The 13274-nt window shown below is 39.8% G+C and overlaps 1 protein-coding gene across 1 annotated transcript in view; it reads left to right on the forward strand.

Moving 5' to 3' along the window:
* The window catches only part of nup155 (nucleoporin 155), a 40756-nt gene extending 35712 nt beyond the window's left edge, over positions 1-5044 (forward strand). Inside the window, exons 33-35 of the mRNA XM_062972476.1 lie at positions 1614-1750; positions 3092-3198; positions 4556-5044. Coding sequence (XP_062828546.1) covers positions 1614-1750; positions 3092-3198; positions 4556-4694 — 383 coding nt within the window. The 3' untranslated portion in view covers positions 4695-5044. The remainder of the gene's footprint in view (positions 1-1613; positions 1751-3091; positions 3199-4555) is intronic.
* Positions 5045-13274: the final 8230 nt, after the last annotated feature.

A 13274-nucleotide genomic window follows, 5' to 3' on the forward strand; every position in this document is an offset into this window, starting at 1 on the left:
TGGTCTATAACCCCCATCAGCCCTAGCTGATGCATCACCAATGTTAAAGTATGACTGAAGTTGCAGTCCAGCAGAATCTGGAAGGCTAAATATTTTCCATCACTGGTCTGAGAATACAGGCAGTTCCCAAGTTACAAACATGCAACTTGCAGACAACTCGTAGTTATGAACGGGCGTTTCCCTTCCCTCCCTGTCATGAAATAATAATAATAGTAATGATAGTAATGATAATTATTTATAACCCACCCTATCTCCCCAAGGGGACTCAGGAAGGTTTCCTGCAAAGGTACCAAAATGACAAACATTCAATGCCGAAAACAACAAATAACAAATCAAAATTGGATAAAACAATCTTAATATAAAATATAAAACAACCAAAAAATAACCAAGAATTAAACATAAATAGACATAACATAACCCATCACCCTCATTTTAGTGCTGAGCCAAGGCGTGTCTGTATCTCTCGCCTTTCCTTTATGCCATGCTTCAATCTCTCCCCCAATGCTTTCCTTTGTTCCGTGCTTCATTCTCTCTCCAATCCGTGCCTGGATCCCCCCCCCCCCCTAAAAGAAAATTCCTTACCATCATATCTGCCACCATTTCCCTGCTGTACAATCCTGGGATTGTTAGTTTGGTGAGGCAGCAGCATTCTTTGGCAGCAAAGGTTAAAGACCTTGTATGACTGTACTCCCCGGGATTCCATAGCACTGAGCCAGGGCAATTGAAGCTGCATTTGTTCTTCAGCATAGATACACTCAAGGAAGCTGAGGCGGGATAAACAGGAGTGGCTCCTGGAGGAAGGGTTATCTATTTCTCTGGTTTCACTTTCCATTGCTAGAAGCTTTGGAGTTCTAACACTTCAGTTTTCAAAGAAATTCAAAGCACACGGCAATTGTAAGGCGCACCTTTTTGGGGGGCCAAATTACAAAGAGTGCACTTTTTGCTGCTGTGGCTCTCCCTCATACACCAGGTAGCAGAGCGCACTAGACATGTTCCGACTTACATACAAATTCAACTTGAGAAGGAGCCTTTAGAACCTTTCTTGTATATCACTTCGGGACAAAGGAAGTATGTGTACACTCCAGGGCTACTTGGGGAAAACTGCTTCTCTGAGGCCCCTTCCACACAGCTGAATAAAATCCCACATTATTTGCTTTGAACTGGAATATATGGCAGTGTGGACCCAGATAACACAGTTCAAAGCAGATATTGTGGGGTTTTCTGCCTTGATATTCTGGGTTGTATGGCTGTGTAGAAGGGCCCTCACTTGTATCTTTCTTCCAATGCTTGCCACCAAATAAGAACACAAGTTGTTTAAAAGGGCAGTTGCCTCGAATAACAAATGTTCTGCCCCGCTGGGTAAAGATTTTGTGCTCAGCTTATTTTGGTTTTGCACTACAACCAGTTATAATTGTATATTCAAAAAGCTATATGAACTGCTTTCTTTTGTTTTCATCTTGAACATTTTCTTTAACCCTATGTTTATGGCACAGTGGGCTAACTTTCTAAAAGTCATCAGTGAAGGTGCACCCCCCTCAGAAAAGAGCCTAATTTGTTGTGTAGTTCTGATAAATGTACAAAAAATTCTAATTGCTTGATCATTTCCCCTTTAGATTTCTTAGTGCAGTATCTAGAACAGAAGGTTTGTTCTTTGAACTGGGATGTGGGGTTTGTTACTTATACGATGCAAGAAATTGGTGTGCCACTACCAAGACTACTTGAAGTATATGATCAGCTATTCAAAGCACGGGTAAGTGAGAAACCTCAAAATCTGTTTTTAAATTCAGCTGTTGTTAGATATTCCATATTATTAAAAATGAGGGGTGAGTTTTTTAGTACAGGTTGAGTATGCCTTATGTGAAATGCTTAGGACCAGAAGTGTTTTGGATTTTGCTTTTTTTCAGAGTTTGGAATATTTGCATGTACAGCATTATTTATGTAGCTTCTATATCTCATGAGTCATAGTCTCATTGACTGTAATATTCACTACTTAAAGTGTATAGTGTTATTCAGAACTGCTGTTGTTGTAGTTGTATTTATCTTTCACAAAGAACAAGTATTCTGGAATATGAAATTGGGCAGAATAATTACATAAGAGGCTTGTGTCACTTGCACCTTGGAGGGAATATAGGCTTATAATCTGTATTTTATAAGGATTACAGGAAGTCTGCCTTGCTCTAGTTGAGAAGGGAAGGAAGCTAGCTAAACTGAGAAGAACAGGCAGGCACACTCCATATCAGTAACTCTGCAAAAGTGTCTCATCTGTTGCAACCGTCACTGCTGTGGCCTCAGAAGGTAGGAGGCACAGACACTACCTGCTGGACTTAATGCCTTCCTCCACTGCCATTCCCTTTTCTCTGTCATATCTAAGGCGAACCCTGCCCCACCAGGGCTTGATGCAGGATCCAACTGGTTTGACAATGAGATCTCTACCTTAGCTTCCCTTTTCCACTGAAACAAGTGACCCAGAGTTTGCTACTGATGGAATAAAATCCAGTATCCCTGTGAAGCCAGGCAAGCTTGATTCCAGCCAGCTGCCACAGATCAGGGAATCCTATGAAGGAGGCTTATGGGGTGGAGGGGAGAACATTAAAGCCTTGCCTGCTAAAGAGGCAGGAGTCAGATAGGAAAAATATAAAATAGCTAAGATCTAAATAGCTTTTGGAAATTTTGAGTGAGCAATGAGTTCATATATTTCTTGTTTAATGTATTTGTTATATAATAAACATTTACTTGATTTATTTTCATCAGTTGTGTCTGATAAGGAGACTGATCACACTGAATACACTGATCAACATAACCAACTATGATAGTCACATATGCAGACAGCTATTAGGTTTGTCCATGATAGAGATCGCCTTTAGCCCCGTACACCAGGTCCAGAAAGAGATCTTGGAGGAAAAAAGCCAAGCCAATGGATAGAAGCCCAAGGATTGGAGTTCTTGAGAGGAATTTTGTCACAATCATTCTTTCTAATGGGAATATTAATTAATACCATGACTTCAGTATTTTAAGTAGTAACATTGTGGACATTTGCACATTGATTAATTATTTCAAGCTTCATATATTTAAATCTTTTTTTTCCTTACAGGATCCATTCTGGAGTAAAATGAAGAAGCCTTTGCACCTCTTGGAATGCATACATGTATTATTATCAGGATACGTGCAAGACCCTAACAAAGTGCTTGCCTTTGAAAGGTAAATTGTAAGTTAAGCAAAGATATCCTTTAGATCAGTGGTTCTCAACCTGTGGGCCCCAGGTGTTTTGGCCTTCAATTCCCAGAAATCCCAACATCTGGTAAACTGGCCGGGATTTGTGGGAGTTGTAGGCCAAAACCCCTTGGGACCCACAGCATGAGAATCACTGCTTTAGATCAATGGTTCTCAACCTGTGGGTCCCCAGGTGCTTTGGCCTACAACTCCCACAAATCCTGGCCAGTTTACCATCTGATAGGGTTTCTGGGAGTTGAAGGCCAAAACATCTGGGGGCCCACAAATTGAGAACTCTGCTTTTAGATAGATTTAGTACGTGCTGGAAATGGAGTAGTTATCTTCTATAACATACAGTGAGAAATGTGGGGGATCATTTAAATATTTTCATTTTTGCTTATATTGATATACATTTGATATCTCAATATCATAATAAAATGAACAATACAAATGAATACTGCAGTAACTGTAGTCAAGGCTGTCCAAGTAAGTTCTCCTAGCATTTACAACAGCCTGGCTACTAAGTATCAAAAGTAACTATTGTATGAATTGTACTCTTCCCATATAAAAAAGCTAGAAGTGTATCAGGCTGCAAAGGGGAAACAGAGCTCTATTTATCTACTACCAGCACATTTTACTTCCATGATGAATAGAATGCAAGTCATTTGTCTGTATCAGCCTCAAAAGAAATGAATCCTTTCTAGCACATCCAGAATATACTGACAAGACATAAACAGAATGATGTTCTTCTTCTTAACCAGGCTGATTGCTCACTTGGAGAAAATTCCTTGCATTCGCCTTTTTATCCCTGGCTGCTAATAATTAAATATAAGTCTATATTTGGAAAAATGGACAGTTGTATGTACAATACAAGCCCCTTATCCAAGATTTATTCCATCCAGATTCTGTATTATCCATAGTTTCAGTTGTACATGGGAAGTCTTGGAATATATCTATGTGGATCTGAGGGTCATACGATACTGACTCATAGATTTACAGGATAAGAAGAGAAGGATGCAGATCCTAAATTTCAGAATCACATGAATCACATGCTGTTTCTCACCTTCGGCTTTTGCGGTCATTTCACTGGAGGTTACAGTGAGTGTCCGTATGTCTGTGTAGACTAAATACATACCTCCCAGTAAAGTGGGAGTAGCTAAAGCATGTCTGAAAAGTTTCTTTCATTAGTGGTAGTTGTTCTGATTTGGCAAAGCCTAGTTCATAATATCCAAATGCATATATTTTTGATCACCACTGACCTTGTCTTCACAATGAGAAAGCGGCATTATGTTTCCTTGCAAAACTTGGAGACCCCTTGTTAATTGTCCTTTTTTTTTCTGTTTAGACGGCGATTCACCAATATTTGTTTGGATGCAGTTAGCTGTTACCTTGTTGAACTGCAGTCCACAAGTCCAACACTAGCTGTACAGACAATTACAGGGAACTTTAAAACTTTGCAGGCTAAATTAGAGCGGCTTCATTGAATACATTGAATTGAGTTACCATACAACTGTTTGTCCAGACAGAATGAAAAGTCTCTGCACTGGAAACTGGAAAAGAACTCTAAAAAGAATCAAGTTCCTGCTGAAGTGGATGTCTGAATGATTTATATTCTGTATTGTGTGTTCTTCACCAATCCCATATATAACAAAATGTACAAATGGCAGGTGATTACTTTTTTTTTACTACTGCCAGCTTTTTCTAACAATACAACAGTTTTACATACTTTGGATTAAAATGCAATGTATTATTTTTCTTTAGCGATTAAAATTATTTGTAAAATGGGTTTTGTTTTCAATTTTAAATAAAATGCACTCAAGATTTTTGACTTTAAGTGGCCATCATTGATTTATAAGGATTAGAAGGGATTCACTGGACTACACTGGACTGTTGGCCCTCCAAATCCACCAATTTAAATGCCCATAGCTTGAAAATATTAAAAAAGACTCCAATCGCAAACTTTGATTTTTCTATTTTTCAAGAAACATCTCTTTACTATGCTATTGTATATAATTGGACTTCAGTACCTACAGATTTTGATATCCACAGAAGGACCTGGAAGCAAACCCCAGCGGATACCAAGGACCCGCCATATGCTTTAATCCTTCACTCAGAAAAGATAATGAGATCAATTTTTCCAAGTTGTGTAGCCATGGAAAACCATGGCTTGGTAATGCAGGAAGAGTGCTTTGTAGTTCCATACTCCTTTCTATATGCCATGTTTTAAATCTGATTTTTAAAAACAATCTGGAGGGACTCTTTACAGGTTTAAGTAATTTACAGACAAACTTATTTGATTAAATTTTTTTGCAACTTAAGTTAGTTACTTAATATAAGTTGCAAAAATATTGACTTCTGTGATTGGTTTACTACTGCTTGTAGTATTTGTTGTTGTTTTTTTGTAATAATTTATTTATTTAAAGCTGCTTTAAAATGTTCCAGCTTCTCCTTCATCCATCTTTGAGATTTAGTGACCAAAACAGGATGGCGCCTAGTGATGTCATAAAGTATTATATACACACAGAACACTTTAAGATTATGATAGAAACCATGAAGGGGCTATTTCCAGATCAAGTTGAAATGAATAGATTATTCCTTCTCACCCACATAGGGAGATGGGACCAGGAACATCATCTAGCCTTTACTTGCTTGGATGGAAGACCGCCAACAAATACCGGAAGCTGTAGGCTACCAAGCACAATCTCAACACATATTGAGCTCCACATTGAGGCTTTTGTCACTTATGGAGTCATTTACAGAACTTTGTAACATGAAGGGTGTTGAAAGACGGGAAGAGGGAAGCTTTCTGGGCTTGAGGTTCATGCACTGTCTTGACAGGAATCATGGCAGGAACACACTGGGAGGAAACATTCACTCTCCCTTTCATAGTTCTTTCTTCTTGTGCTTAATTTAGATTTCATTTCTTCCTTGTAATGTCCTATAACATACAACTTCACATATTTATTGATCTTGTGGATGTTTTTCACTAACTGTTCAAGCATTTCTTGATTGTTCTGGGTCGATTCGTTATTTGGTTCTGAAGCAGGTACTATCTCGGTCATGTCCTGACTAGGCTGAGACAACCGAGAAAACAAGATAATTGTTATCAAATATATGGGGGGGGGGGGGGACATACATAGAGGTTTATCAAAATTACCATTTTGTTTTTACTAGTTGTAGACTTTACTTTGGAGTCTTGTTTGCAGCCTTTTTCACCCACTTCCCAACTCCTGCCCCCAGCTTCATCCCAAAGTTTCAGTTTCTTTTATTTCCATTCTCTGAGGTTACATCTATCCGCACACATAATAGAAGTGAAAATGTGCATGTGTATATGTGGCAGGGGTGTCTGCTCACACAGACAGCCTTTGGCCTCCACAAACAGCTTTAACACACAGTGATGGGGAGCCATCCTGGGTTCCTTTCTTTCTCCATTGGTGTGGAATTTGCATGACCCCACCCACTGCTTCTCCCTTAACCCTTTCCTATTCTTTTCTATGGCACACAGCAATGGAACATACTAGAGAGGTTTGGGGAGAATTCACCATGATTTATAGGAGTTGTAGGGACTAGGATGTATAATTCACCTGCAATCTAAGAGCACTCTGAACCCACCAACGATGGAGCTGGAACTAACTTGGCATATTGCTGGACTTTGGGGGTGATTGACCTTGACATCCAGGAGTTATAGTTCACCCATATTCAGAGAACACTGAACCATCTGATGATGGATCTGGACCAAACTTGGCACACAAATTCAACATGGCCAGCTGTGAATACTGGCGAAGTTTGGGGAAGACTGGCCCAAGATTTTTGGGAATTGTAGTTCACCCACATCCTTACTCATTTTCTAATGGGAGCATTCATAAAACAACAAGAAAGGCTGAGTTTTTTTCTAAGAAATTGTGTAACATATGCCCAAACTGATATTACCTAACATCCAAAAACAAACAATGCCCTTTTCCAATAAGCCAGGCACTGCTGAGTACCCAAGCTGGTTTGCAATAAAATAGGTTGGGTAGGAAACTCTAATTACAAGTGTGTAGACCATCCCCTTCTGTATATAATTAATCCATAGAAATCTTACCTTGATGTTTTTCATGTGTCTCAATAAAAGGCAGAGTATAAACAAACCAATAATTGTCATGAGTAGCACTGTACAATGAGCATACAATTTCTCTAGGCACCTTTTGGAAAAGTCCAAGTCAAAAGTACTATAGCATATTTGACAGGCTGAGCCATAAGGACTGCTGGATGATGCTCCTACTGAAAGTAGCTCTGCGTCCTGTTTTGGTGTATCAAAAGCAACATTTGCCCAGGCTGGTTTCTCACAATAGACAGCATCCTGCTGCAAGAAGACAGAAAAGATCTCTCCCAAGAGAAGCACATAATAGGAAGGGCGGAAAGGATCATGCTGCTGCCTCAGAAATCATTAGGATAGGAAGCCTTGAATACAGATGCATCAGCCAATCAGGCACGGAGAAATTCTATGAGGTCATAAAGAGGTCTTTATAAGAAATAGTCCATGATGACATTGATACCTCAAGGGAGCAGCCAGACCAAGCTTTCAGTATGGAGAGATAGCTAAAACCAAGAACCTTCTTCTAAAAACACATTTTTACACTGGTCAAGTGAGATGGGAGACAAGCTTTAATTTCTTTAGTTCCCATTCCATACTGAACTCAGCAAAAGTACATAAAAGACTATATGTAGTTTGTAAACAGATGACATTAGATTAAAAAGTACAGTAGAGTCTCACTTATCCAAGCCTCGCTTATCCAAGCCTCTGGATTATCCAAGCCATTTTTGTAGTCAACGTTTTCAATATATCGTGATATTTTAGTGCTAAATTCGTAAATACAGTAATTACAACATAGCATTACTGTGTATTGAACTACTTTTTCTGCCAAATTTGTTGTATAACATGATGTTTTGGTGCTTAATTTGTAAAATCATGACCTAATTTGATGTTTAATAGGCTTTTCCTTAATCCCTCCTTATTATCCAAGATATTCGCTTATCCAAGCTTCTGCCGGCCCGTTTAGCTTGGATAAGTGAGACTCTGCTGTACATCATTGTAGTTCATTTGTAAATGCAGTTTTGGGGGGAAGGCGATTAGCTGTCATTTATAATGTATTTTAATAGTACAATTGCATTGCTTTAATTTATATTGTGTCACATTTGCCATCCCACCCCTGCAATAAGAGACCAGACAACAGTGTGTATTGAAATATGGCCAACTTTTATTTAAAACATCTGAATTAACTTTTTGTGACTTGCAACATATAACTAAAGACCCAATAATCTTTTAACCCTTTTTATCCCTATCCCTTTCCCCTACTCCCCACTCTAACTCTCCAAACTTTCCCTCCCCAGTTCCCCACCCCCTTACCATATTTACCTTTCACTAACTAACACATCCCTCTGTTTTTCTTTCCTCCTCCCCTCCCCTCTTTCTTTCTTGCCTTTCCCCTTTCTCCCCTTCTGCCTTCTTCTTGACCAATATCGGAGCAGGAACACACTGGGGTTGAAACCTCGCTCTCCGTTTCATGGATCTCTCTTCCTGTTCTTAATTGAGATTTCAGTATTTTCCTCTCAATGCGTAGGATATCCTTCACGCATTTCTCAATCTCAAGGGTGTTTTTCACCAACTGTTCCAGCATTTTTGTGTGATCTCGGATCCATTCATTTTTCACTTCTACAGCAGCTGGTGTCTTGGTCATGGCCTGACTGGGCTGGGAAAAATGACAAAACAAGATAATTGTATTAATGTTGTCGACCGCGTTTTAGGGGATCGGGCCCTTAAGGAGAGACCTGATCCGGTCCTGAGAGAACGGACCTTGGCGAAGCCAAAAGGAGAATTACGAGCCGCAATACAACCTGAAGCCGAAATGAAGAAAGTCCGCCAAAGTTGAAGGAAAATCCGCCAAGGAGTCTTTATTGAGCAATTCAGCTGAAGAGGACTCTAGTAGCGATCATTCGGTCTACTAGGGTACCATACAATCAAAATAAAGCCATACTTATACAAAATTTCAGTCTGACAACCCTTTGAATTTCCCGCCCTGCTTCCCTGCCCATCTGATTGTTGATAGGCTAGAAGGTTGAACGAGGCGGGCTTTCGTTTCCCGCCTTGCTCCGTTGGCCCAATAGGAAGCTGCCTTTTGTCTCTACTCGGGCCAATCAGGAAAGAGAAGGCGGGAGTTATCGAAACAATGAGGTGACGGGACAGGAACTAGCGGATTAAGTCCTGCTAGACCGATTTCTAAAGGGTGCTTAATTTATTAATGGCAGCAATCAAGGGTGTCCGGGTTTCTGTCACGTATACAGATTTTAGATATGCCTTGGGGTGTCAGAGATGGAAGCAAAGATGGGTGGTGATGAGCCATATTGACAGGCTCTGCAGGGCGCCTTCCTGAGGTGTCCTGGTTTTTCCTTTGGGTAGGATATGACAATGTTTGCCTTGGGGCGAATCACCTTTAGGTCAGCAAACTCCGAATTCGGCGACTCAAGCCCTATATTGTCCATGCAATTTGAATTTGATTGGATTTAGCGGTGGCAGATTATCCTTTTGTTTTTGGGAAAGGAAGCCTGGGTCATAGGAAATGGGATAAGTTCTGGGGTTCAGGTTGAGTTCAAAATATTTCCTATTTGATTTCATGATTTGACAATTATATGAAATAAAATGAAAAATAAAATAAAGTTGGAATATAAACCATGCTGGGAAAAATACTTATTTTCCGGGGATCCCAAAGAGTACAAATACATATAGGCAGATAGATAGATTTCATGGAAATAAGGGAGAATCCATAAAAGTGAGTTACATTGCATAAAGGGGAATCATGAATGATATAAACAATTGAAAATATTTGATAAGAACGAAGTTCATAACATCTGGAGAACCCAGCATGGAAATTCATAAAAGTGGAGTTTTAGCAGCATGATTTTACAATTCATGAAGTTGTTATCTCTTGCCTCAGGCTAAAAGGTCAAACACCTTTTGTACAGAGAGTTTTAGTAAACCACAGTAAACTCCAGTAAAAAGTCTCAATCACCTTCTACTATAAATATATGGAATATAGAACATAAAGTCTTGATTTTTGAACTATCTTTTGCAAAGTCCTGGGGGGGGGGGGGGGTCACCTCGATCACATTAACTTAAGGAAAAAAGAAATAGAGGTTTATCAAAATGGCGTTTTTGTTTTACTCTCCCTATCTTTGTGTCTCTTAACAGAAGCCTGATGTGTAGATAGTAAGCACAGAAAGCACAGACTAAAGTGTCAGTCTGCTGTTAAATACAGGGAGGAGACCTGTAAAAAGTGCTGTAACCTTTCTGTAAGGTTCTTCTTGCAGGTATAGAGAACAATGCAAATACATTTTCATTAGAAATATGCAAATAAAATAAAATATGTGAGACACTCAAATGGATGGACCATACCGTTCATTGTATAATGCATACATATAAATCTTACCTTAATGTTTTTCATGTGTTTCTGTAAAATGTAGTCTAGATATGCCAATCACTGTGACGAGTAGCACCGCACCACAAATAAACATCTCTAGGGTCCTTTCTGTAATGTCTAAGCCAAAAATACTAGTACAGACATTAGATGGCTCTTCCTTCCATAGTTGCTCTCATTCCTCTGATGACAAATCCAAGCCAGTTGTTGCCCAGGCTGGTTTTTCATGATCGAGAATGTTCTCCAGGAAGACTACAGTCCCCAAGAGAAGCACATAAGAGCAGCCTCCAAGAAACATCCTGACGGTATGGTAGTTAACCAGAAGTATTTCTGTTAGAGAAGCTTCAATACGAGAACATCAGGCATGGAGAAATTCTATGAGGTCATAAAGGTCTCCTGATCTTTATAAGAAGTGGTCTATGATGTCACGAATACATCAAGGGAGCAGCCCAAGAGAGAGAGAGAAAAAATTCTTGCACATATTTACATATTGCTACTTATAAATGACAAACAGTTTGGGAAAGTATGTTGATATCTTACAAGTCATGTTGTTTAAAAAAAGGCTTTCATGAGATACCGTATGTTGTGCTTCTATAGTAAAGGTAAAAGTAAAGGTTTTCCCCTGACATTAAGTCTAGTTGTGCCTGACTCTGGTGGTTGGTGCTCATCTCCATTTCTAAGCCGAAGAGCCGGCGTTCTCCGTAGACACCTCCAAGGTCATGTGGCCGGCCCCGTTACCTTCCCACCGGAGTGATACCTATTGATCTAATTGATCTAATCACATTTGCATGTTTTCAAACTGCTAGGTTGGCAGAAACGAGCTCACCCGGTTCCCCGGATTCAAACCGCCGACCTTTCAGTCTGCAAGTTCAGCAGCTCAGCGGTTTAACCCGCTGTGTCACTTTACTTTTATATCATCTTTTTGTTTTCTGAGCAATGTTCTATGCATTAAAAACAAACACACACACACACACACACACACACACACAATAACTAGAGGTTGCACAATAGAGCCCGCACTAATAAGTAAACTAAAAACACTAGCATGATGTGTTTTGGATTTCTGTTTTGTTTTGTTTTGTTTTTAAATTATGGAGTACTTACACATACATGATGAGACATTCTGGAGAAGGGACCCGACTAAATATTAAATTCATTTATGTCTCATATGGCCTGAAGTCAATTTTATATGCAATCATTGATATCCATTGAACCATCAGAAAACAAAGGTGTCACTATCTCAGCCACCTATGCAGACAACTATAACTTACTGATTTATTTACTATATTTGTATCCCGCCCTTCTCACTCCAAAAGGAACTCAGAGCAGCCTTACAGATAGGCAACAATTCAATGCCATATAAAACAATCAAACAGTTATATTAAAATCATAGAATTAGAACATTGAAGCAACAACATTTAAAAACCACACGGTCCAAAATCATAATCCAGAGCCATTCCAGTTGTCAATGGCACACATTCCATATCAATTTCTAGCAATGCAAGACTTTACTGACCAAAGGCTTGGTCCTATAGCCATGTCTTCACTTTCTTTCTGAAGACCAAGTGGGAGGGAGCTGATCTGATTTCACTGGAGAGGGAGTTTCATAGCCAAGGGGCCACCACGAAGAAGGCCCCGTCTCTCGTCCCCTGCTCTGAGACTGAGAGCAGGACCTACCTGGAAGATCTTAACCTCCCAAGATGCTTTGATTATCATATTTGAAATACTCAGGACCAGAAGTATCTGGATATCCCCCCCCCCCCAATAGATTTTAGAATACCTGTATTCAGGGCCGTAGCCAGAAAAAAAAATTGGGAGGGGTTTTGAAAATTTCGGGGGGGATTGAACCCCTGACCCACCCACCCCCCGGGTTCAGACCTGTCAATATCTGCTTGAGATAGTGCCTGGAGGGACTCTTAATGTTTTATGTCTCATAGACTTAGCATGGGGATTTGGTTAACCAGTTAAAATTCATGAGTAAACCAGGTTTTTTTTTTAACCTGAAAAATTTCGGGGGGGGGGGGGTGTTGAACCCCTAAACCCCCCCCCCCTCTCGCTACAGGCTTGCCTGTATTTAAATGTAATAACATAATGAGATACCTCGGGAATGGGACCAAGTCTGAAAATGAAATTTTCAGTGCTCGCCAGTGCGTATACTAAAATTGAAATGATACAAAAATCAAAAAGCCTTCCTTGCTGAGTTTTTCCAATATACCTCACAACCTCTGAGGATGCCTCCCACAGATGTAGGTGAAACGTCAGGAGAGAATGCTGACAGAAACCTCACCTGTGATTCTGGCCATGAAAGCCTTTGACAACACATACAAAAAATATTAGCAAACCAATTTTTCATGGCAAAGAGGTGACTATATCGACCACTCATGTGGCACAATTGTAGGTTATGGAGTATTGCAGATTTCCAGCTACTAAGGGATACTCAACTTGTACCAAGTAATCCAATTAAGTTGAAAAGGGCTTTGAGTCAACAGTATCTACAGGCAGGGCGGGAAAAGAGACGGCTCGTGTCTCTTTAATGGTGGGACAGAAAAGGATTTAAGGTGTCACTTTTTCAGGCAGCCAGGAAACAAGAACCACTTGCTGCTCTTGCGT

The sequence above is a fragment of the Anolis carolinensis genome, chromosome 2, assembly GCF_035594765.1.
Source record: "Anolis carolinensis isolate JA03-04 chromosome 2, rAnoCar3.1.pri, whole genome shotgun sequence".
Classification (NCBI taxonomy): Eukaryota; Metazoa; Chordata; class Lepidosauria; order Squamata; family Dactyloidae; genus Anolis; species Anolis carolinensis.